General features: G+C 41.8%; 1 protein-coding gene and 1 long non-coding RNA gene across 4 annotated transcripts; both read right to left on the reverse strand.

The window, feature by feature from the left end:
* Nucleotides 1-453: 453 nt before the first annotated feature.
* Nucleotides 454-20,885, reverse strand: ZNF711 (zinc finger protein 711). 3 transcript variants are annotated; one of them, XM_066339368.1, is made up of 10 exons: nucleotides 20,778-20,885; nucleotides 16,092-16,196; nucleotides 14,777-15,307; nucleotides 7,256-7,414; nucleotides 6,320-6,466; nucleotides 5,610-5,747; nucleotides 4,434-4,481; nucleotides 3,773-3,916; nucleotides 3,143-3,312; nucleotides 454-2,713 (listed from the first exon to the last, which is right to left on the reverse strand). In XM_066339368.1, the coding sequence occupies exons 2-10, from the start codon at nucleotides 16,168-16,170 to the stop codon at nucleotides 2,135-2,137; spliced, it is 1,995 nt and encodes a 664-aa protein (XP_066195465.1). In that variant the 5' UTR covers nucleotides 16,171-16,196; nucleotides 20,778-20,885; the 3' UTR covers nucleotides 454-2,134. The 3 variants fall into 3 exon arrangements, with proteins under 3 accessions (XP_066195465.1, XP_066195464.1, XP_066195463.1); XM_066339367.1 differs by having other exon boundaries at nucleotides 454-3,312; nucleotides 3,881-3,916; XM_066339366.1 differs by having other exon boundaries at nucleotides 454-3,312.
* Nucleotides 20,886-22,381: 1,496 nt separating this feature from the next.
* LOC136373579 (uncharacterized) lies at nucleotides 22,382-24,554 on the reverse strand. Its single transcript, XR_010745676.1, has 3 exons — nucleotides 24,471-24,554; nucleotides 23,563-23,701; nucleotides 22,382-23,133 (listed from the first exon to the last, which is right to left on the reverse strand). It is a non-coding gene; the product is annotated as an uncharacterized lncRNA (long non-coding RNA).
* Nucleotides 24,555-26,742: the final 2,188 nt, after the last annotated feature.

A 26,742-nucleotide genomic window follows, 5' to 3' on the forward strand; every position in this document is an offset into this window, starting at 1 on the left:
AGCCCATGCTCTTCTTCAGCTTTTTAATCTGTTATTGGTGTTGTAATTCAAGTATTCTAAAAAGAGAGCAGCGTTTTTAACGTTTCATTCTGCAAGCTGTTCTATTACACAGGTAAAAAGACAAAGACCTACCTGGGTTTTCCCAAAATACATAGAAGTTTTTTGTTCTTTTAAAGGGAAAAAAAATTCAAAGGAATGTCAGTACCACATTTGATAATTATTTTAGAAATAAGTAAAACAAACACAAGTACATTACCTGTAAGTCTAAAGGGTTAAATCATACCAATGTTCTCTTCTCAACATAAATAGATAAATAGATCTGCAGTAACCTGTTTACTTGAAATGTGATTACATATTAATTAGTCAATAATGCAATTCAAAATATCAGGCGAATTTACAGAGACTGGGACTTTCCTAAACACCATAAATGAAAAGGAAAATCCAAAAAAAATCTGGAGTGCAAGAGATGCATTTTATTGTATGCCGTTACGATGAGTAACACATTTAGAAATAATAATCCCACAGAACAGTGACAATCTTATTTTACAGCGTGTACATCATTTTTTACAGCCACATAAAACACTTATTTGTCTAAGAGATTTCCCAAATTTTAACTTTCTGAAGTTTAGAAATATAAAAAAAATTTATTCTCAAGGAACTGATTCTCATCTGGTGCAAAAACAAAATATGAACATTATCTGGAACACAAAGCCACAATATAGCATGAAGTTACAATTTCTCATGTGAACAGCTGTGTGCAAACATGAAGCAACTAAAAAAAGTAAAAAATACACATTATATGCATAACATTTATGACCAGGTTTTTCATTAAATAGCCCTAGACCAGCTCGTTATATAAGCGCCATTGGATTTGCAGCATGCTAACACAAAGCATTTTTAAAGGGATGCATATTTTAAATGTATACACTGTAAACTCAAGATCCACCTCCAAACTCTAGTGGCAGCAGATTTTTCTGGTTAAATACTGCATATATACTTTCTTACAGATTGAAAATGCATGTTTATAGCATGGTATAGATCTTTTTTTAAAAGAATCGATTAAAAGGTGCAATTTTACGTCTATATGGAAAATTTCTTATTAGGAGGTAGGACAGTAACTGTCATACCTGTTAACAACACTGCCCTAAAGAACCTCTAAGTACTCTGAATTTTAATTTAAAAACCCATACAGTTTTCAACTGTTTTTAATATTCTTTTTAGAGAAGACTTTTAAAGTAGCAAAGAAAAAAATTAGTGTTGAGTCACAACACTATGAGCTGCATCCATTTTTATCCTTTTTAAAAAAAAAGTCAAATTCAAAGTTATTTTTGTTATATGTGCCATACTGAACAACATTCAACTGTAGTTTCAGGTAGAAAAAGGGAAATTATACACATATACATCTTTAACCCTAGCACCAGAACACCACCTCTGAGACCATAACATAATGCTCTATTTTAAACATCATATCCTGCAATAAAATAGGTTAGCAGCTTTGAAAACCAGTAAAAAAAAAGCTTCTTGGACCTAAACTAATAAAGGAAACCAAAAAGTTTCCCTACGAAATGTTTTAAAAAAACCAAACCAAACAAGGGACACCCACCCCCCCGCCTCCTCAAATTTCGCCAGTTCTGAAATTCAACTTCTAGGCACAATTGAAAATGTTGTGATGAAGTGTCTGACTAAAACCCCCCGTTCCAAACTGCACAAGAAGTGAAGAGTGGGCTCCTTTGCAAACCCTCTGTAGCTCACTCCACCAAGGATCTGCTTCCATACTGGAGACACACATTGGGACTGACAGAATGGGTCACACAATCAGCTCTGCCCTGTCCTCTAGACTCAGCAATGGCAAATACTGTTCACTTGGAGACATTCATCCATCCTTCTGCAAATTTAAGACATTCATCCATCCTCTGCATTCTCTAGTGCTCTTTAGATTCTGATCAGCAACAATCGTAGGGCTATGAGATCCCCTGCCAACCCTAATACTTTTTTAAGACTTTTAATACAAAGAATGTAAAGTTATGGTTTAATATCAAGCTTTGAAACCAGGAGAAACAGTTCGTGAGATTTATTTTTTTTCCCCAATTAGCATATCACAGTTTCTACACCACTTCCTTCTGGAGCTCACCTATCACACTATGGCCTCTTTGTGGTGCCTCATTATGTGCTGATTTTTCTCGGAGGGCCTGCGGAAGCCCTTTTTGCAGTACTCACACCTGTGGGGGTAGTCTTTGGTGTGGATGGAGATGACGTGGCGCTTAAAGCCCGACGCGTCCGTGGTGCTGTACTCACAGTACTGGCACTGGTACACCTTCCTGCCACTGTGGGTCTTCATGTGCTTCTTCAGTTCGTTCTGCTGCCTGAAGCCCCTTTTACACCTTTTGCATTTAAAAGGCAGGTCCTTGGTGTGAACGGAGAGGATGTGCCCACTGAGCACAAAAGGATCGGAGGTTTTGAAGTCACAGTGCCTACACTGGTGGATCTTTTTCCCTTTATGGGTCTCGCTATGCTTTTTGAGCTCCGAGGGCCGGTGGAAGCCTTTCTCACACACCTCACATTTGTGGGGAAAATCCTTGGTGTGCACTGAAATGATGTGTCGCTTCAGGTCACTGGAGTTGGTGCTCTTGTGGTCACAGTGGGGACACTGGTGAGTCTTATGCCCTTGGAAGAGCTCAGTGTGCTGCTGCAGCTCCTTCTCGTCGGCGAAGGCCTGGGGACAGTGCTCACATTTAAAGGGCAGGTCGGTGCCATGTTTGGTTTTGATGTGAGTTTTCAGGTTGGACTGGTCAGCACACCTGAACACGCAGTGCTGACACTGGTATGGCTTTTCCCCCGTGTGGGTCCTCATGTGCTTTTTCAGCTCCGAGGGGTGGCGGAAGCCCTTCCCGCACTCCACGCACACATGAGGGAAGTTCTTGCTATGGACTGCCAGCAGGTGCCTGTTGAGCAGCCCCTGCTCTGCAGTCTCATAGTCACAATATTTGCACTTGTGGAGCTTGGGCTCCTTGTCCCTCAGGATGAGTTTATTGGAACTCAACGGGCTCGCCTCTCTGTATCTTCTCGTGTACTCTGTAAACTCGTGCGTTTTATCAACTTTATTTATAAGTTTATGGCTTTCCAGATGATTGTGGAAACTTACTTTTTTGTTAGTTGTAAAGTCACAGTCTGTACACTGGTACTTCTTCTTGATCATATGATCGGGATGGTTCTTCATGTGCCTTTTCAAGAATCCTCTGGATTTAAATTTTTTCCCACAAATATGACAAGGGTAAACTGTTAAGGGCTGTCCATCAGGACCTATTATAACAGCTGTTTTTAAACAAACAAAAACAAGTTATGAAGGAAACACATTTACTGATGAAGAAGTTTTAAATCAGCCAAGTGCTGTTCAGACTCATGCACTTACACTTGCAGCAGAGAGAGAGTGGCTCAGTTTAAAAAAACCCCATCCAGAGCACCTATAGTTTATATAGTTCTCTTTTAGAAACTGCTCAAACAGATCAGGAATATCACATGTGCACTGAATATAGTCATGGGTACTTTTTAATAGCTTGCAACATTCCAATGAATTGCATCAGCCCTGAGCGTACTGACTCTGAATAACAAAGTATGACATTTTCTAGGCACAGAACTGGAGGGGGGAAGGACACAGGAAATACGCAAATCATCATTTATAGCTTTTAATTCTGCATCAGCTTAAAAAAGAGAAAAGGAATAGGACAGGAGTAAGTGGCACTCCATGACAATACCGTAACCATCCAGTGTTTACCTGTTTGCCATTGCCTGGCCTCTCCTCTCCTCCTTTTCTTGGTTTTTTGTTTGAGCACTCTATTAGTGCTAATGCTATCACAAATCTGCAGGTACTGTGTTGCATTACCGTTTTTGTTTTCTAATCGTGTATCCAAGTTATTTCCTAGAAACAAAAATTAGACACCATAAAAAACCTTAAACAACTTGTTTCTTTGGGACTGATGACTGGAATTGCACAGCAGCATTATCTACTTTTTAAAAACAAGCATTGCCCATTCTTCTACTACCAACATACATTAAAAAGAAGTGTGCTAATAGGAACACTATCTATCTTTCCTGGCAAAAAGTCAAGGGTATGATTGTTTAAACACTGATTAATTTCTACATATATATCTTGATTTTTATTTAACTTATTTTTTACTTGTTAACAACTGCATTATCTCCTTTCTGTCTGCAAAACTTCACTAAAAACTTGGCAGTGCCTCCCAACCTCCCCCCCCTCCAAAAAAGGCCTACAGACATCTAAAATTGTTTTCATTCAAAACAGTAGAGAAAGACTGTGAAGTCCTTCAATATCGAATTTATGGCTCATTCTTTGCATCTCTGATTTGGAGCACTGACAGAGAAATGTCTATTTTTTCAAAGACAGTTTTAGTTTTAATGCTGTTAAAAGTCCTCACCTGCCGCTTGACCATCTTCGTATCTTCGGGGAAGCCTTCTTTCATCTCCTGCAGAAAATGGTATTTTAGTCATTATAAAATAATATTCCTTTTAAAGATGCTGCTTTTGAAAGCCTGATAGTGAGAGAAAACTAACTTAGCCAATAAATAACAGGTTAACACCATCCAAATGGAGATGTGCAGCTTGGTGTTGCGTAATCATGAGCCTCAGGAGACAAAAATCCCATCCCTGGGAGGAGTTAATATCCACTCCATCTGTGTTTGCATTGCTTACCCTGCTGGCTCTCCTGCTTTCCATTATTAATATGCTTGTTTCTGAAAACTTTTAACCTCATCTATCCCCTCAGATTGCAATGCAGAGGTCATCTGAAATGCACACTTTGCTCCTGAGATGGAAGCACGTTATCTGTCTGGAGTAGAAGCAGGCAGATAAGAGGACTTGGTCCTTATCGGCCTCTCAGCACAATGAAGTTTTGGAGATGCACAAGGAATACCTCAGGAGCACATTCCTCATTTTGCACTGGAAGCATTTGCTGCTATGTGCCAAATCTCTGTGGTTCTGAAGCACTCTACCAGCCTAACTATTAGGCTCTCATTACCACACCAAGGGATTTTCACTAACTTGCTCAATTAATTGTAACAAAGACTACGGATAACTTGGTACCTTCTTAACAAACATTTAACACACCAAAATCCAAGGAAATTATACAAAAGAACAGACAGAACTTACAATATATCCTAAGACAGTTCCACTATTTGAAAACAAATCACTTTTTTGTTTCTCACCTGAAGGACTAACAGGCTTAAAACATGTATATAAACTGAAATTATTCGGAACATATTTACACATTTATTCCTACTATTTCCTATTTCTCCCTTCCTCCTACTAATGTAAAATACTTAAGGCTGCTCTTGTTGTTTAAGATCTTCCATATTAAGCATCAAACCCCACATACTCTGTAAATCTGAGCTGGGATCTGAAACAGAATCAAACTTCTCCTAACAAGCTTTCCTTTCTACTCCCCAAAACTGAACACACAGCAATCACTGGATGGCAGAGGTCAGGAGCTGTTTCCAAACCCCAAGAATAAGGTGAGGTCATCCCAGAGATGCTGGCAGCTGGATGACCGAGGAAACAATGGCAGGGATTTTCAGGAAAGCAGCACAGGTTCCTACCGTATGCAGCAGCCCAAGCAACGGGGACAAAGGTTTTATTCACGCCAGAGTCCTCAAGCTGGGTGTCTGGAAGTGATGTGGCTTCTTCTTCCCCTACAATAACTTCCATATAAACTTCATCTGCTATTTCAGCACAGCCTGGATGAAGGGAGGAGAATAAATCTTTAATTTTATTCTGCCTGTCCAAACTTATCCTTCATTTAATTTGCGCTCTCTCTCTGATTGATACTCATTATAAATTAATTTTCTTCCTTTGGCATTTAGGGGATCATTGCTTATTCAGACATTCCTTAAAGAGAGAAAACATGTATCAATTAATACTAATCCAAAACAAATGCCCACAATATTTCCAATACACAAACTCAGGAACTTGCAGCTGATGACATTTGCCACTTTGTCAGAAAACTGCTTAATTCACAGTAGGAAAACAGAAAAATAAGAAGCTTGACTAACCTCACTAACTTCATCCAGGGACATGTTAAATTTAATATAAATAATGAAATGCCTGCCCACAGTATGCATAAAGTGCATTATCCACATCACTTTAAAATAATTATAGCTTGCTTTTTATTTTTAGTGAAGATAAGTGTAGTTTTCTACTACTTCAGACTGAAGAATCTTTCAGAAAAAATTAAAAATGTCCTTGAGAATGATGGTTATATGGGTGTACAAACAGCATGAGAAACAAAAATATTTCTTATTATGCTTACTAATATCTTCATCTTCCTGAGAAGAGTCCTTAACAGCCATGTAAACCATTTTTTCTCGCTGCATTCTCCCAACACCTCCTTGTTCAATGACTCCAGCTACAGGATGGCCATTGTGGAAGTCACTCTCGGTGACAATTTCTGTCCCACCTTGAACAAAAAGAAGTTACACACATCAAGTCAATGTGAACAAAGCCACTGGTAAGATTAATTTCAGATCCAAGTATTTTTTTGACTTGCTGGGGCCATCTTTCTGAGAGCAGCTCAGAGAACAGCCCTGTTGGGAATTACTTCTCAGCCATCAGAGACTTTGGCTCTCTGTGCTGCTGCATGAGCAGTCTGTCCGCTCTGTCCCTGGAGACTGACAGCCCATCCCCAGAGGAACAAACTGTATTTTGGGAACAGAGCCTGGGAATGATCCAGAGACTTCAGCTCCAAGAACAACCAAGAGGGAGGTTTTGCTTTTTCAGAACAGACACAGGTGAGTTGTGCATACCCTCAGAGCATGTGGAGTGCTGGTCTATGGGGAAAGGGAACTGCAGAGAATTCTGAGTCCCTTGGTTCACCTGCAGCCCCAGAAATCCTCCCCTCTCTCTGCAAAGGCCACCTAAGGCTCCCACCAACAAAAGGGATCCACTCCAGAGACTCTGCTGTGCTGACATACTTGTGTTTTGCAAAGTCAGAGAAAAGCACCAGTTAAAAACACAGCTGCAGACACACAGCCACTTCTACATTTGGGCTTTGGCTGCCTGAAAATAGCCCTGCTAATAAAAAAGAACTCAAGACTAATCCACAGCCAGCATTTGCTGCATCTGCGCAGCCTCCACACGTCTCTTACTACAAAACACTACAGTCACTGGATTATGTGGAATGAAGAACAGACAGAAAGCCCCTGAAACCCTTCACACTGGTGAAAGAATAAACAGGATTTCAATGTACCAATTTCAACATCATCTTCAGCTTCAGCTTTAAATATGTAGACTTTGATAACTTCTGAACCAAAGCCATCGTCTTTGGCAACATCATCATTTGCCACCTCAGTACTGATCTTCAAGGGAGTGCTCCCTATATGGTCCAATTTCTCTCCAACATCATCCACTGCAAAGAGAAGAGAATAATAATGAGGTTCAAACACAGTTTTAGAAGTTAAAATAATCAGTAGCATGATTTTCTCCCCATGCACAAGGAAGGTTTGTTTTCATAAGCGGCCTTTAAAAGCAGCTTAAGAAACTTAAAAGAGATCCCAGAAGTTCAGTATTTTATTGCAACTCAGGAAATACAGCAGGAATTGCAAAATGAAGGACACAAGAGGGAGCTTGTCATCAAAGGGAATGAGACAACTGGTTATGGCTGAAACTATTACTCTTAGAAAGCAAAAAATGTATTAATAAATAAAATTAAACATCTATTTAAAAAGTGTTAAAAATTAACCCAAAATAGCCTGTTACAGTCTAAGAGTTATCAAAAGTTTCACTCTGAGGCACAAATTCAGTGGCTGAAACTCTTGTGGAGTGTGATGACTTGAAGTATATTCCCAGCTAAAGAAGTGCGCATCAAAAATCTGACTGTATCTTCTCCCTAAAAGAAATGATGATTTTATCCACTTTACCACTTGATTAACAGATGCAGTGACAACAAATCCAAATACTACTATCAGAGATTGACTCTCATTCTTTACACAACTCACTTGCTGATTATTTGCTTTATACATTCAAAATGTTCATTTAATTTCTAAGGAAAAAACCCCATCCAAACTATTAAAATTATTTTGGTAAAAAGGGCATTCAGAGAGATGACCACAGATACACCTCAAATTACCAACACAGAGTGCACTGAACTCAGCATCTCTCTGACACATTTACTGACACACTTCTCTCCAAGGACAAATTTAGCTCCTGTGCAGATGGTCAACACAAACCTGTGCAGTGCTGAACACCCACTGAAGTCCTCTAAATAGAGGAGAATCCCACAAAATGTAGACAAAATCTGAATGAAATACATTCCAGAGAAATATCATCGTACTGCACATGTAATATTAAAATATGTGTGGCACTAAGCAAAGAAAAACTCCTTAAAATGAACACTGAGATGACAGCAGAACTTCCTGATGCCATGTGGATGCCAAGGCTCTGATCCCTGGGAAAAGCTGGCTTACCTGGGATGGCTGCAGTGGTCCCCAATCCCCTCCCAGTTTCCTGCTCTCAGGGCACTCGTGGCTGCTCCCAAGAGCTGCTTTAACCCCCTGGAGCACTGGGCTAAACTGGAGTCCCTTTAAGCCTTTAAAGCTCAGAGCAGTCACAAGAGGTGGGAAGGAGAAGGTGCCTCTCCAGCAGCAGGGGAGTGGGAATCCACACCAGCAATCCCAAAGTAAGCTCTTCTCACTCATGGACAAGATTCCATGGACACACACCCAGCTCACAGCACTGGGAAACCTCATCTCTATTCACAAATCTTGGACTGCACCAGGTGAGTACAGAAGTTACTGAGGACAGAACTGGGTAAAATGTAGGTAAGTACAAATAATATTTGGTGTTGTTTTAGAACCTCTGTGAAGTCTATACTTTGATGAAAACTGAAATATTCTGAGTTAGAAGGACCCAAAAGGATCAAGTCCAACTCTTAAGTGAATGATCCATATGGGGATTGATCTCACAACCTTGTTATCAGCACCAGGCTCTGTAACCTGAAACATCTATGGAAAACATTTTAAAAATGCTGGTTCAGCTGTTCGGTGGGGTTTGGGGTTTTTTTTTTGTAACTAACGGACTAATTCCACTGCTGAAAAAGTATCAAACATCGATCAGGAAAAAAAAATTTACTCAGGAAGCGAGTTTCTGGTTTTTTTAATTAAAAAGACTTTCTAAATCTTCACTGAAATCAATGCCAGGAACATCAACACCTTAATGAGTGAGAGTCTGACACATGCTGCCTGATGTTGTGTGACCTGGCAGGACACTGGGAACAGTCAGAGCACAAACACTGAGAGAGCCACAACAGAGAACCACAATATTCCTCTGACACTCGATTTTCCCAGCACCATGTCATTAAACCCCTTTATACCCACTGTGGAAGTGTTACTGCACCTGCTAATTGACATTTTTAAATGCTGCCAGAACGAGGCATTTGTCTCATTGTCAGAAGGGAGAAAAGTAGAGATGCTGAAATTTCCTTATCTTGGAGAAAGTATTTCCATACATTTGCTAATCATGAATTTATTAAAGACTTTTTTCCTGCAAGGCTTTTAATGTTTATACAAGTTTCTTATGCATGTTCTGGAAAATGATAAATATAAGTTTAATTTAATACAGTGACCATTCCCACTGCATGTGTGAGTGTTGGAAGGACTGGAGGCAATTCCCAGTACAAGAAGGGATTATACACCCAGCTCTATGACTGCCAAAAAGAGTATTTCAAAGATTACAAACCCTGCCAATTTAGAATTGGGAGGTGGTAATAAAGTTCTTTTCAAATCTGCAACTCAAGCAACACTAATTTTTTCTAAACTCTAAACTCTTAACTCTATGTATATATACGTAACATATATACATTTTTCTAAACTCATATAAACATGACATGTTACCAGTTTAACAGAAAAAAGTACTTCAGTCTTGGGAAGTTATTCAACAACAGCAACTTCCTGCTGAACAGGGGAGTTACCACATGTGTGACAGGAAGTTTTCTTCATGGAAAAATTTTCAACTATTTAACTAATATGTGACAGAGACTGTGCACCACTATGGGGCTGGTGAAATAATGTAAGAAAAAAATCCCACAATTTTAGATAGTTACATCAACTGCAATGCAATAAACATTGCATGAAGGAAAAAAGTGGGGATTTTTCCTATTTTTTAAAGAATGTTTTCATCAAAAGAGAACCCTAAAACACAAATATAGCATGTACACTCACATACTGTGTTTTAATATTGCCTGTAAAGCTCCCAAATCTTCAATATCCTGTAAAAATACGGAGTCCTGTTGTTTTAGGGGGCAAACGTAGAACAGTATTTTTAACATTTGTCGTTAGTTCTACACCATTAACCATCCTGTGTACTCTACTCTACTCTACTCAAAAAAAAGTCTTTATAATTTAAGCTAAAAAAATGGAAACCAATCAGGAAGTTATAAAGTGTTATGTGTAAGATGTTACTTTTTTCTTTCAAATACAACAAAACACAAAGAATTGGCAATTGCTTTTGATTGAAATCTTGTCTTATCTGAAGTACATCTCATGGCTTCCATCTACCTTTTAAACAGATTTAGGTAAGAGAAAAACAACACACAGCAAGACAAGTAACCTTTGTCAGGTTCTAAAATACTACTGTTTTTTAGAACTGTTCTGTTTGTTAGAACAGCTGATGAAAATATTCTGCTAAGATGCTTTCAATCACTGCTATCCCATCAGTGCTAAATCCCCTGCTGCTTTTCCCAGGGGTAGCTCAGGGGAACAGGGAATGCTTGCTTCCTTTCTGTCAACGGAATATCAAAGTGTCTTCCAGCTCTGACTCACCCACCAGAAGCACTACACGTTATTATCTGGACCCTTAAAATAAACTGAGAAAACACAACAGAGAACCTCCATAAATAGATGCTGAATCCTCCTGAGTGAACAAGCTTTAAAGGAAAACTCAGCACACTCTCAAGTGGTAAACTTACCTGGCTTGGCTGTTTTCAGGTGTGTGATGTCCAGATTCACCGTGGATTGCCAGCTCCCAATCCATGTGATGCCTCACATGCACTATGCTGGTGATACCACAGCCACCAGAGGAGCAACACGAGGGCAAGGTAAGTCCCACGCTTTGACAATTCTCCGGGTTTTTCTAATGTCTGAGCTACTTAAGTCCCATAGGTTCAAATAGAGGAGTAGGAATCCTAAAATGTTCAGCAAATGAGGCAACAGTGTAAGACACTAAAAAGGAGGTGTTGGTGGCACAGTACCTTACCCCCGGGCCAGCTCCAGTGTGGGTCAGTGGTGGCTTTGAGGTCACCAGAATAGTGCATGGGGCCGGCACGCGGAGCGGGGGCTGGCAACCCGCTGTGGGTCTGAATATCGCAAACCTGAAAAACAAAAGAGGGGAGGCTTCAGCTCCACGGCCCACTGCCCCTGCAGCACAGCACGTGCTGCTCACCAGCTCCATCTCTCTCTGACAAGGGCTGGGGTCAGGGGCCCGCCACTGCATTTGGGATTCAATTCCTTTCTATCAAGGTGTTCTGATGGTTTAAAGCCAAGAATCGTGAACACCCTGTGGTATTCGTGTTGTGAATGCATCAAAAGTAGATAGTTTTAAATCCTGTGCTTATAAAACTGGTTTGAAAAAGCTGAATTTATCTGCAGAGTCGTGATAATCTTCCAGTGAAAATTCTCAATCACAAAACCATACACAGACAGTGACACAAATATCAAAATGAACTTACTGTTGTCCAAATGGTATTTACACAGAAAATGTAATTACCACAAGAGTATAAAATACCTACACAGGAATGTCACCTCAAAAAAAAAAAAAGGTGAAAAATCACCTTTCAGTAAAGTGCCTTCCAATCCAACCCATTCTATGGTTCTGCCATTTAAGCAGTAACTCCCAACAAGCGTTAGGGAAATTAAAACTCTACAGTCACTTCCATACCCTAAAATGTCGTATTTTAGTAGTTCCCACATGTGTTCCACAGAAAAATTCGTGGTATTCCCTGAGGGCATATCTAGCATCTTGTGTAAAGTCTCCCCTTTTTAGATGCTAAATTTCATTAAAAGACAACTAAGTATTTTGAAACTCTTTAGAACTATCACTTTAGTGTGATTCACATTATAAAAACAGTTCAATAGTCCTCTATATATACCCCAAACGAAATATTTCACTTTCTACAATATTGACAGCATTTGAAGATTGAATACATGTAAGTAAATAAAAGGTTTTGACCTGCTTGATAAACTGAGGTCTTTGTCTATTCTACACAACACATTATCTCCATAAACAAAAAATTCAAGGGTAATATTTAAACAATAAAATAACAACTGCATAAGAATGATTCATCACCACTGACAAAAACATAACCACAGACACTTTGCACAGTCAGGCTGGAATTCCCAGTACAACACAGGCTCAAAACTTAGGAAACACAACAGAGCTGAAAGATCTTTATCGGTGATCCAGATGAAGGGATCAGCTTTGCAGATGACACTGAGTTGGGGAAGTGTTGATGCTGGAGGTGGGAAGCTCTTCAGGGGTGTCTGGACAGGCTGGATCCATGGGCTGAGGCAAACAGTGGGGGTTCACAAGTGCCAGATCCTGCCCTGGGGTCACAACAACCCCATGGAAAGCTCCAGGCTGGGGCAGAGGGGCTGGGAAAACCCTGGGAGTGCTGGTGACCGTGGCTGGACACCAACCCAAGTGGGCAAGAGGCCAGTGGCACCTGGCTTGGATCAGGAATGGTGTCCAGAGGGATCAGGGCAGTGCTGTCCCCTGTGCTGGCACTGCTGGAGCACCTCAGGTGCTGGGGGCAGCTCTGGGACCCTCATGACAAGAGGGACACTGAGGGGCTGGAGCGTGTCCAGGGAAGGGAAGGGAGCTGGGAAGGGGCGAGGCATGGAGAAAAGGAGGCTCAGGGGGGACCCTGTGGCTCTGCACAACTCCCTGAGAGGAGGGGACAGCCGGGGGGGTCGGGCTGTGCTCCCAGGGAACAGGGGAACAGCCTTGAGCTGTGCCAGGGGAGACTCAGGTTGGATACTGGGAGAAGTGCCTTCATGGAAAGGGCTGTGCAGGCCTGGCACAGCTGCCCAGGACAGTGGAGTCCCCATCCCTGGTGGGATTCAAAGGCAAAGTGCATGTGGCCCTTGGGGACACGGTCAGTGCTGGCCTTAGCAGTGCTGGAAGAATGATTACACTCTGTAATCCTACAGCTCTTTCGCAATCTAACCAATTCTATGACCGTCTCAATTTATCTAAATGATTACTTAAAACAAAATCCTAGATGAATAATGTAGGTTCCAACTGCGACTATTCAGGCACATCACGATTATACATATATAAAAATTTAATTTGCTGAAAACTAGGCCTCAAAACAGCATTGAAATATTGTGAAATCCAAGCTTGAGAGCACCTGACAAAATCACGAACGTGTCAGACACACGTGGGGCCATCAGGTAATTGAAAGCTTCAGATGCTCTGGTCTAAGTGCAGGATCATCAGCATCAATCACTCATCTCTCTCAGAAGGAATCCCAAAGATGACTGTACTTACAGTGACAAGGGAAATGGCCAGTTACAGAATAAACTCATCCTAAGTACTCTGTCAGAAAGGAGGAATTTGTTCAGTGAAACAACTGACTGCAAAAATTGTGCTCTTTTCATAACAAAAACACACAGGGTTTTTTTTTCTGTTGCACATCTAATTTGCTTTATGGACTTGTAAGTTCCTTCCTCCTCAAAAAGACCTCTTTTTGACTTCTGTTAGTGACACAGTAATGATGGAAAACTTCAAAAGTCATTGCTGTTCATCCCATACTGAACAAAAACAAGCATAGAAATATATTTTGCATGAGGGACATAAATGCTGTAAAAGAGGAAAATCATTATAATCACGAATCAGTGGTGTCCTCTGTCACGAAATTTTCAATAAATGTGGCTTGTTGTGAACAGACTGACACTTTGACACGCTTGGCATTGACTTTCTTTTTAACATATTGCTTCTGACTAAATAAAATCTGTTTTGACCTACTCACATTTCAATAAGTGATCTGAAGAAGTAAAAAAAAAATATTACTTGGAATATATCTTATTGAATTTGTGTAGCAGCAACAACTGGTACCCTGGGTATAATGTAAGCACTGAAGAAACACAAAGTACCCAAGGTTGTTTCAGTGGTCAACTTCAGCTACCTGAAGGATCATATGGAGGTGGAAGCTGTGTGGGAACTGGAATGTGTCAATGAGCCAATCCATTAATGAGCACGACCTCTTATTTCCAAGTTCAGCCCAGAACAGCAAAACAGACAATGAAATGCCTATTATAATTTTTAATACACTAAACAAACCACTTTTGTGGAAACATTGAGAAAATTTGAGTTTGAGATCTTAGAAAAAACTGTTTCTTAGTGGTATTTTCCTGATTAATCTCAAGATGTTATTTTTACATGAATCTACACAGCATTGTAATATACCTGCGCTGTCCTTTAGAAAAAAATTGTATATTCAAAATAAATGGAACGTTTAACTTTCCAAGTTGCTTTTCTTAAATTTCCTGGAATATCTAGTTTAAGAAACACAAACATATGCACCCACTCACTCATTGGCACCAATGTCCTTTTCTTTCTTGTTTTTCACCAAAACCCCCAAATCCAGGCACCAGGAATTAACTGGGTACCAGCCTATTCCCTGAGCATTCCAAGAGTCCAGTTTATAGGAACTTCTCCCCACCAGAGCACTTCCAGCTCAGCTCCCTCCTGCTTCCATCTACCTCTGTGGACTTACAAGATATCATCAGGTAGTCTTCAGATGTGCTCTTGCCATCGTCATCATCCTCGGTCTTGATGGTGACCGTGGAGCCGGGGACAGTCCCAGCTGCCTGGATGACAGCTTCCGAATCCGAGTTGGTCACCAGCACCTCTTCCGAGACCATGGTGGGCGAGTCGGCCCCGGACACAGAGTCCTGCACCACGTGCTCCAAGTGTCCCTCAGGGCCCGTGACAAGGTCTGCCACAAACACCTGGTCGGGAACTCGCACGGTTTCTGTGATCAGGTCAGAAGTCAACACGTGGTCACCGGTGTCCAAAGCCTCCTCAATGGCAACATCAGCCTCCAACACGGAGTCGGGCACGATGACGCCCTCGGTGACAACGTCCGTTTCCGTGATGATGTCGGGCCCCTGCACCACCTCGGCTGCCAAGCCATGATCCAGGGTTATCCCATCATCCGTGACCACGTCCGAAACCAGGACAGCTTCGGGGACTGACACAACAATGTGGTCTCCATCGATGTGAGCAGTGCCAGCCATTCCAGCCACTAGGGAGCAACCATGAACCAAGAGAAAAATGTTACAATTACTGCGCCAGCAACTGGTCTATCTAAGGAATGGAGTTATCACACAGACAAGTTAAACACAGATGTAAAAATCTGCTGCTTCTCCACATCCATGTTTTGCATTTCACCAGATAAACACTGTCCAAAGCAGCCTGCTCTGTACAAGTTAAGATAAACAAAACACACCACTTCAAGACATAACATGGAGTGTGTCCCAAACTTAGGATCTGTGGAAAACTAAAGGCCAGTTTACAGTTCAGTCTCTTTTAATTCCCAGTTAGAAAACACTTCATTGCAGCAGCAATATGAACCTTCACAGAATACCTGCATGATAGGGGAAGTGTGGTAACAAAGTTGCTGTTAATAAAAGGACTCATCCTTTGGACTGCAAGGGCCTTGTTAAAAAGAAACACTCAGTTTTATGCAAGATTTACAGTAAAATTTCCAACAACTTGCCACTTCACAAGGAATGGCTGGAGGTAGAAACCTGTTTTTCATTATCAGACTGGACTGGCAAGTCATATTTTCAGACTACTTTTCTAGACATAACAAAAAATGTACAATGAACTATTTTAACACACAAAGAGCAGTTTTAATGTTGAAGACACTCAAGAAAATGATTCTTATCAGAATATAAAAAAAAATTAACATTATTCAGTCTAGCAATTCAAATGCATATATCTTGGTATAGACATGGTCCTTCCCAATACCTGAGAAGATCATCTCCTAGCCTTTACTCATTATTTTTAATAGTTAAAATGTTTACCAAAATCTTGCATGATCATAGTGTGAGGCATTTTGGATTCCTGTGTCTGCAATCCAAGACTTCCACCACCGGGATCCATATTCAGCCAAATTCATTCACAAATAACTGCAATAAAACAAAAATGAGAATTTACTTTTAACAGTGTTCTTGTAGTTGATCAGCTTCACTGGATTGATGTGTTACACTGGCAAACACAGAGAAGAATTTATTTTAAAAAAATCAAGAAAACCATAAGGCACACTTCACAAAATTCACTTTACTATTCTGGTATATACTTTTTGACCTTAGAATAACAATAAATACTAGCAACTGTGCACAAAGCAGCTTCTGCTCTGCCCCTGTCTGTACAGACTCATTAACTAATTATCAAGACTGGTGATTCTGGATGTGTGGAGCTACAATGAAGGAAGTGGAGAATTCTACTGGGAGTGTCAATTTTCCCAATTCTTTCAAAATTTGGATATATGAGACACTTCAAAGCCAATTTTTACATGTACATTTAACTGGGGAGGCCAAATCTCTTTGACAAGGTACAGCTACACAAAGTCACTCCCAGAGCAGGAGAAAGCATGTATCATTTCACAGTGTTCTATGTAACACAAGAGAGAAGGATAAAATCAGCATTCCAACACTGCTACCAAACACTGAAGTGCAGGGATTCTGAATTATTTTGCAATTTGCTGCGACCCAAAGGACTTTACACAAATTCTCAGTGCAGACAAAGTGACTCCACAGAACCACCCACAGGATCAGGAAGAGCTCAAGGCCTTCACAGGCGAAAAATCTCAAGCCTAAAACAATCTCTGTTGCCCAAGACTAAAATCTTGTACTTTCCTGCCCTCTCATATCCAAGAATCAGAAAAAGTGACAGCATCACAGAGCAAAGAAGTTTTAGGAGTTGTGGGAAGTGAATGCAGAGTCAGAGCTCAGAACTATGTGACCTGAGTGGGGCAGGGAGGAGCAGGGAGTACAAATCTTTCAAGGGCAAGTCTCCAAAGTATGCTGCCTTGCTCTTGTTTATGCTCTCCTACATCTCATAAAAGAAACCACCAGTACCTCATCATAAGAATTCGTTAAATCTTTGCATCTAAATCTAAACTATGAGGGAAACTACAATTATTTTATAGCAGAACACACGTGACAACCCCATAGTGAGCGACTTCTGCCTGAAGAACCAACACAGCCAAGGCCAAGCCAAGCTGTAGGAAAATGTACCCAAAATCTGAGACACCTCTAAGGCAGAATCAAGGGGCCAGGAAGAGCCATGACCTCCCACATCTCCTGAGCTCCTCTAGCAAAGGTGCCCAATTATGACAGTTGCAAGGAAAAGCCACCAATCAACCTCAAGAAGGTTTGAATTCAAGAATATATAAAAAGTCAAACATTATCCATGAGGAAAGTTGGCAAGGATTTCACTAATTCAATTCCACTCCAATCTTTCAGCACTGTAAGGATCACAGAGCACTCCAGAACTTCAATGCAATGCTCCATCACTCCCAAATTATCGCCACCGCCATCCAAAATTCTCCCTGAAATGAATGAATTCTTGCTAGTACAAAATACAATGCAGCTCTAGAGCATAAATAGCTCATTTAACTATTTCAGAATTCAGGCAATATCTAGTATTTCCTGACCACAGCCTTTACATTTAGAGAATCCTTTTTCCAGAGTAAATGGATATGAGAAGTTACATCAATCTGACATTACAGGAAGAATATCCCAAAATTTTTTTCTTCTCAATAAGCAACTTATTTTCAGATTAAATAATCAGACGCACAACTATATTACGTATTGTAGCAAACAGAAAATTTTAATACAAATTAGGACTGTGATCTGAATTTAAATCACGGAAGGGAAAGCAAATTACCACTAGAGGAGTGTTTTCCTGATAGTTAACAGGACTAGAAAAAGAACCAAAGTTATGGAATGGCACCAGCAATCCCTTAAACTTCCCCTGAAATCAGAGAGGGATGATGACACTCAGTCAACAATCCCATTGAAGCTTTACCAACCCTATGAAGAATGTTCTTGTAAACCCTCACTGCAGACAAAGGATGGCCTTGAATCAACCACACAATCACAAATTTATTTTTTATATCAACTTTGGGATCTTAAAGGAATGCAGTGACAGCAGGAAAAGCCCTTCCTGCTACTGCTGGAAGAATTAACCCTGGGTAAGGCCCACAGCAGCCCCCAAACCAGGTGGTTCTGCTCACAGGTTGCAGCAGTGCAGACGGTGCAGTTTCACATATCACATATGCAGGCAAATCTTGTTATTTGGAACAGCAAAAAAATGCAGTGCAGTGATTAATTGTGGTTCTTCTCAGCTTCCTCCTGTAGTACACTGTGTAACACACCCACACCACCACAGACAGATCCAATCACAGCTTTGGAAAGGGAGGAATTAGGCATAAAGCCACAATTCCATGCCCTGTCACAATCCCAAACTTAGCCGTTCCTCTCTTCCTCTAACTTGTAACATCTCGAGTTTTATTTCTCAATTCTCCTTCTCCTCTGGATATTTAAATACAGTGAAAATGTGTTTAGCATCAGCCAATAAAATATTCACCTTGGATTTTTTAAATATTCCATTGTATTTTTCTTTTTTTTTCTTTTTTTTTTTTTTTTTTAATTGCAGCATGCTGTCTTGGCTCAGGAAAGAACACATTATCATCACATCCCAAAATGAAGTATTCCATGCAATCTACACTGAGACTCCCAGAGCAGTGTCTCAAGGCTAAATTTTTAAAATATGTCTGTATCTGGAATGGTTTTGCTTTTCTGAAAAATAACAGTTCTCTTTCTAATGAGCCTGAGGTTAATTTCAATCTACTTCAGCTCTTTATGCCAAAACTCTTCCTTAGACTGGGCTCAGATGAGACAAGCAAGGAATTTTAGAGTGGAAGTGATATCTGACCTCTCTGATTACAACTGCAAATTACTTCTGCACATGGCATTTTTTAAAATCAAGGGGAATGGTTGGGAGTTTGCAATGACCTAAGAATACCTAACAGCAACACTCAACTGAAAAACTGGAAGTTCCCAGGACACACACTGATCCGTTCTTAGCCTACTCTTCCTAAAGAAGAGTATTATATCACAAAATAACCAGGAGTATTTTCATTTCAGAGAGAATTTAAGAAAACACTCCAAAGGCAAAAGATCTTTAGCAAAGCATTTTAAGGAGGAGAGATAACAACCAATGCTTCAGCACTTCTACCCTTCCCAGGAAAAACACGGTATCATTGGTGTTCCCAAGGAAACTCCCAATCCCTGTGCTGGCTTCCAGACATTGCTGCTGTATTTAAAATGTGCGTAACATAAACAACATTTCTACAGACCGCCAATTACAGCTTAAATACGTGCTCTTTATTTATATAGCTTTAGGAATACATTTTATGTGGTCTTGCCCATGTTAAGTATCACCCCAATTTATACACACCTTTATTCCCAATAGGTTTAGGTGGTGTATTTCCACGTGAAGCCTAATTGCAGGTGAGCCCTTAACCTCGCCTTTAAAATAGTGGAGTTCTTCTAAATAATTTACATCTTGTTTACATGCTCCAAAGGAAAACACAACATCATACACTGCTGGTGTTTTGGATATTCACAAGATGCATATTTGCATTAAACCAAAAGGACCAGGCTCAGCCACAGAGCAACGGAACAACAAATACACTTCTACACCGTTGAAGTAGACGCTGTGGACCCGTTTAATTTCTTAACATTCAAGTTGAAGAACAAAATATTATCCTCGCCTGATGACATCTTTTTCATTTTTTCCGCCCCGAATTTTAATGCACCAACCGGCAGAAACGCAATGAGAAATGTCCTGCTTGCACAAAAATCTTACTTAGAAAACCCCAAATAATAAACTAAAGTGCAGGTTAACACAGACCCTTGGCAGAGAACGGACTGGGTATAAAAAAACCCAGCATATCCATTTTAAAGTCCTTTATTGTGCCCACCTAGGAAACACCACAACTTACACTCTACATCCCTGAAAAAGGCCACGGACAAAAACAGCGAACGCGATTTCGGTCCCGCTGCCTGAAACGCGCTAAGGGTTATTCATACAAGGTAATAAATAATAAACAGAAAATCAGATCTAGGCGTTGCACCAATGAAACTTCCCGCGGTAAAAATCAGGGGCAGAGCCGGCCGGCGGCGCCCAAGGGCCGGGTCTCCCGGTGCCCGCCAGCGGCTCCCGGCGCATCCCGGCGCTTCCCTCCCTCCTTCCCTCCCTCCTTCCCGCGCGTGCCCGCGCGGGCGCGCCCGCGGAGCCGCCGGGGCGGGGGGAGGCGGCGGAGGGAGCGCGGGGACAAAGGAGCGGGTGTCCCGCCGCGGTGAGGACCGCGAGCTGGGAGACAGCGCCGGAATAACGCCGTCCCGGCGGGAATAACCCCGTCCCGGCCGGGATAACGCCATCCCACGGCCCCGAGTCGCGGCCTCCCCGCCCCGCCGGCCCGGCCGACATCTTGTGTTCCGCCATTTTCTGCCCGCCCGCGCGGCCCCTCAGCCGCCGGGCCCGCCCGCACTACCCACCCGGCGCGGCACCGGCGGGCCCGGCCGGGGCTCGCCCGCCCGCCCGCCCCAGGCACGGCCGCGGCCCGCAGCCGCCGCGGCGGCGGCGCCGGAGCGCGGCCCGCGCGCCTCCACCGCGCCCGTGCCCGTGCCCCGGCTCACCTGTGCCGGCCCGGGGTGCGCCGGGCCCGCGGGAAGCGCCGGGGCCGGGCCGGGCCTGGGCCCGCTCCGCCCGCAGCCTGGGCCGGGCGGCGGCCGCGAGCGCGCGCGGCCCCGCTCCGCTCCCCCCCGCACGTCACGCGCGCCCCCGCGCGCCGAGCAGGCGCAGCCGCCGCCGCCCCCTCAGACCCCCCCGCGCCCCCGGCGCCGTGAGGGGACCGCGGGCCGCCCGCCGCCGCCCGCGACACCGTGTCCCGCCTGTCCCCCTGAGCGCGGCGGGAATAAAACACGCAGCGTTTAATATCTCTCGGCCAACAGTTTCAGTTCTGTGGGTCTCTTACCGGCGTGAAAACACGGCCTACCCGGTTAAACGTGACAATTTGAAACACTTTTTTAATATGTAAAAGTAGTTGGGATGTAGACGCGAACCTTCCCATAACAAGCATGGCATGTTTTGGATACTTTGGATACTTTGCATTGCTCTTAGTGACAAGATTAAGAGCCTGCTGTACAAATCTGAGCAAAGGAGGACTTGGGAAATGCTTGGTGCCTGCTCCATGTATTCTGTTCCTCAGAGGAATCCTAAGCCATAGATAGCTATGTTTCCAAGTACAGGCAGAAGTGGATGCCTGGAAAATGTGACCCAAACCGCTCAGATGCTGAGAGGGGATTGCTCAGAGCTACCTGAGGGAGTGCAGGGGTTCCTCAGTCTGGGGATTTAGAAGGCAGAGCTGCCTGGGGTCTGGGATTTGGGCCAGCGCAGGGTGGGCGACCCAAGGTGGACATCCTGGGATGGGGCATCCCCAGGTGACCCTACTGACCACAGTTGGAGTGCTGTGTCCAGTTCTGGGCTTCTCAGGTCAGCAGAGTCATGGAGCTTCTCTAATTCTCAAAAGATTCATCCTCCTGGACTTTCACCTCAACAGAGAACTTTGGAGACTTATATTTGACCTGCTTTTTTTTTTTTTTTTTTTTTTTTTTTTTTTTTTTTTTTTTTTTTTTTTTTTTTTTTTTTTCCCCCTTTCAGAGGGCAAAAGCCACATAACAAACCAAATCAAATTCAGGAGGAAGGACCTTCCAGTCATTTTGTCTAGCTCTAACAAGAGACAGACATTCTTACGACAAAATAATTTCAAATTGCCCAATACAGTTAAGGAATGAAGGGGAAAATACCTGGAAAAGGCAATGACAAAACCGAACACTGGGGGAAGTGGTGAGAGAGACTCAGTCTAGCCAGCTCTGCTCTTGCCAGCACCATGGGTATTGACAGCATTGCCTTTATCAGTTCCTCCTACTTCTTTTCCCAGCAGCGGTGGAATGTAAATTGAACACTCACATTCTGTGGTCACTCTGAGGTTGCTACAACAGAGCTGGATTGAGGTGAACAACAAGCACAGTTTGTCAGATTGTGGCACCACTCAAGGCTGAGAAGTGACAGAAAAAAACGATTCACTGACACAACTCTCTGACGCTTTTGGATCTGAATTTCTGCAGTCAGAATGGTTTAAACTGATAGTATGGGCTCTAAACAGATGTGCTAACACTGTTTCTTTGTGTTTCTGAACATAAGAGAGGGAAACAGACTAACTTCTTTTATTTCTGACAGAATTTGTAGCAGCAGAAGTAGACCCAGTGAAACATGCCTACTTTGCATTTTTGTTACATTAAGAGAACATCAAATATCAAAAAACCTTTCTAAAATCCTTATGATTCTGGTTCTGTCATATAGTTTCACATATTACTTAAGGAAAATCATTTAACATAAATCACAGTATAATGTGCTTCAGACTTTTTGGTAAATGGGAAATAAATCCCAGTCTTCAGTCTTTTTAATTTGTTACTTAGTGGCAAGGTAGCAGCAATCTTCCACAGCTTCATTTATTTTCCTCATTTACAAAAAAAAGTTACAAAGCAAGCCAAGGTAGTTTTTTAAAGGCAAACCATTCCAGTTGTTGGGTTCAACACAGAAGGAAGACAAAGTAAAAAAGACAAGGGACAAGGGAATGGGTCTGTAGGCATTGGATAAATCTTGGGACAGAGAGCCAAGTCCTTCTCTGTGTTTGTACCACACTGCCAGGGCCAGGCTCTTGTGCACTGCAGTATCAGGGATTGATTCACATGAAGCTGTCAACAATTACACAGTAAATAAATCAGATGTTAATGTCATGTCATATCAGGTTTTCTTTTACAATTATCCTCTATTCCTTCCCTTTGCAATAACTCAGTGCTCTCTAAGAAGGATGGCAACTTCATCTGTGTCCCACCAGGGTCTCGCTGCTCTCTCAGCACCTGGATTGTCCAGTGATCACGCAGCATTCAAATACATTTCTGATATAGGAAGCATTTGTTCTTAATATCTCTGTAAAGAGATAAGAATTAAATCAGTAATATGATACGCACTCCCCAGTATGCTTGCTATTAAAATAATCTGTAATCAAACTACATTTTTATATATTTCTCTTCTTAGTATGTGCTGCTTCTGAGTGTGCACTCACTAAGAGCTTTGGAAGATGATTTTCATGCAAATAACTGAAAGCATTACCACTGTGTGCACACAAACTGAAACAGCTTTGGAAATATTTAAAAACATTTCAGCAGGGTCTGTCACATTCCTGAGGAAAACACCTGCACAGTGAAAGGTGGCTGTAGGCTTTTTGTTAGCTCACAGCTTTACTTAGTGACAAAAACTATCAATTTAGCGATGATTTGTATTCAGAACCAGGATGGATTATATAATTAATATGCAGAATATGTAATTAATATGCAGAGGGATGTAATTGATACGTACCCGGTACTGTCTCGCCTCTGGATAAACTGGATAAGGCAAATCCTTCCTGGGATAGTCAAACTCATCCTGCTGGGCTCGGGACAGAGGGAAATAATCTGATGCTGGATCTGCTGTCCTTAGAGGCTGAGCATATATGGGACTATGCAAAAGAGAAAAAGGTTATTCAAACCTTATAATATACTGCAAATTGCACAAAGGGTTAGTTTAAACTGAAATACAAAAATATTAAAGCTTAATACTGCATGCAGGGCACTGAGGCAATAACATTTAAAAGGTCTTTTAAGTTTATTTTACTGTCCCACCCTTATCCTGCAAACAGAGAAGACTGAATTTATAGAAGCAACATTCTCTTTAAGCTTTTATTTTCTTTTTGCAACAATGTCACAGTGCCTAGTTTTCCATATTCCTACAATTATTTTCAAAATGTTTTAAATTCACCTTGAACACTTTCAACATTTATATTGAAAAAAAAACCAAACCAGACCTCCTTGAGGGACTGAAACATCAGCGAGCTCCAGCCTGTCTCTGCAGCAGAACCCTGCTACGTGTGAGGAGATTTGTGCTCTCACTGAGCTGCACCCTGGCAAACAAGTTCTCTGCAGAAGTTGCAGTAAGAGCTGCAGCAGTTGGCTGTGTGCTGAGGGAGATTCAGTGAGGAAGCACAAGCAGGGAACTGCGTTTCTAAACAGTAGTGTAATGAATGCCTCTGGGATTAGAGGAAAACCAGAGAAGCCTCTGGATAAAGCAGTATTTTAGGATTTGTATGTGAATAATCCAGCCAAAAGCTTTGCCATTTACTGGACCTTTGTTGCTTGCTGTGCCACTGGCAAAGCTGCAAAGTCATTCTGAGTCTCCAAACCAGGGTATAAAGTTAGAATGAGCACAAAAGACAAAAAATAGCAGTATACCTGTAATTCTGCCTTTCATTTGGGATTGAGGCATCATTTAAATCTTGTCTTTTCAGTACAACTTTTGGAATTTGTCCAACCCAGGCATCCTGTGTGTAGGGGATCAGGCAGTTACACGGAGCAAAATCACAACAAATTAGAATAACCAGCTCTCCAGGTACAATAAGTTAGAAGGTATAAACCAGGTTTTTACTTGTCTGGGCTACAATTCTCAGTCTGGGGGTGTGAGAAAGCCCAAAGTCCTGCAGCCCTGACCAAAAAAGATTCCTTTTACAAAGGGTTTTCTTTCCTGCTAAACTGCAGGATTGGGTCTGATTCACACCTTGGGAACAATAGCATCAGCAGGACTAAATTCTGAATTAGTTAAAAATTGAACAGCACCATCTCCTGGTAAAGGCAGGCTCAGATCTGCTGCATTGCCGAGCTCTTGATGCTCTACAGATGGATTTAGCAGAGAATAATGTAGCAGACTAGATTGTTTTCTCCCTTTTCTCAGACAGCCCTCTATGCCTCCTTCTCACACACTGTGTGTTCCTTAATATGTAAAATAATCCCTTGAATTACCAAATGAGGAAATGAACACACACACAGCCAGATATTCCCTTTCAGTGATTCTTTGTACTTTATATTGTTTTTTAATGGTATTTATCCATCTTGTCTCTTGGTACCCACTAGTTCAACCCATGATCTTTACTACATCTTGCCTAATGGAGAAAACTGGCATGATCTCTTTTTAAAGCTGATCTTCTAACTGGACAAAAATGGACACCCTGTAAAAATAATCCCTAGTTCTTTGTTTTCTTTTATGCAAATTAGCTTCACTTAATGCTTGATGACGAGTTTCACCTTCTCACATGCATCATTTATCTGATCTTGGAAATCAAATGCTATAGAGACTTCAAACTCAAATTCCTTTTTTTTTTTTTTGTCTTCCCATCCCATAGTGCTGAATCGCCAAGGCCAGGGGGCTGTGCTATGCACCCCTCTGCCATCTCTTACCCCAGTTGGCTGATGGTGCCCATGCCCCAGGCTGGCAGCTGTGTCAGCACTGAATGCAGGGTTCTGCTGTGCTCCACTGGATGGAGGATTTGGCTGCTTCCTGCAGGGGAACAATAGGAATTTAGAGCATTAGCAACGGTGAAGGTCTTGACAGATGTTTTGTGTGCTGCAGATTGGTCCAACAGCCATGTCAGAGCTTTAGATGTCCTGTGGCAATGGCTGTACAGGAGCTGGATATTATTACAGCTTTTCTATGTCAGAGCAAGTACCAGTGACACACTACAGGGGCTCAGTGACAGAAGAAAAAACCCATATTGTCTCCCATACTTGGGAGAGGTGCCACTGGGAAAAAGTGTTGAAAGCAAAAAGCAGCTCAAATTGCCAATATCTGAGACCCAAGAGTGGGAGAAATGGTGTTTAAACTCCAAGCCTCTTGTCAACGGTGATCAGTCTTACTCTTTTTTTTTATTTTTTTTTTTAACCTGTGGAAAAAAAGCCAGTCCTTAAGAGCAAATAAATCAGAAACAGACATTTGGTAGTGTTGAATATAAGTAGTAAATGTACTTAGCAATCTTTAAAGCTTGCCTGATGAGCCCTAAAGCAATGACTTAGAGTGAAGTTCTGCATGCACTGGTAAAATGCTGAGTAAGTCCTGAATGCTCAGGTAAGATGCTTTGAGTTAAATTGTATAAATAGTATTTTGGCAGTATGGCAACCTTGTGCTTTTAAATATCCAGAGGTTAAAAATTAACCAGGACACCAGACTCTTTTTCCTGTAATGCCATTTTGAATACAAAACTCCTTATAAGTCCACCCAGAGTCACTTACCCAACTTTTTTTATTTTCAAGCAGTAGACAACAGAAAATATTACAAGCACTATGATAACCAGTGCCACTCCAGGAACAGTAGCCACTAAAATGAAATCCAGAGTGCTCCAAAGGTGGTTACATTTGGGGCCCATGTACCAGTACTCCTGCCAACCCATTCTGTAGTAATTACATCTGCAAATAAAAATATTCGCTTTTAGCAACAGCATTTTAATTCAAAAGTAAGCAATACAAAAAAAAAAAAAAAAAGTATAATATTTTGCTATGTAATTATTTATTATTCAACACTGCAGGGGCCAAGAGATTCACTATTTTTCCTGCTTGTTTAAAGGTGTTTTTTTATCTTAGTTACGCCCATCTGTTTTCAGATTTGATGCAAAAGCACTTTGCCAGGCTCCGAGTAACCAAGTCCAAGTTGGCATTTCAGGAGTCCAAGATAAAAAGC

The sequence above is a fragment of the Sylvia atricapilla genome, chromosome Z, assembly GCF_009819655.1.
Source record: "Sylvia atricapilla isolate bSylAtr1 chromosome Z, bSylAtr1.pri, whole genome shotgun sequence".
Lineage (NCBI taxonomy): Eukaryota > Metazoa > Chordata > Aves > Passeriformes > Sylviidae > Sylvia > Sylvia atricapilla.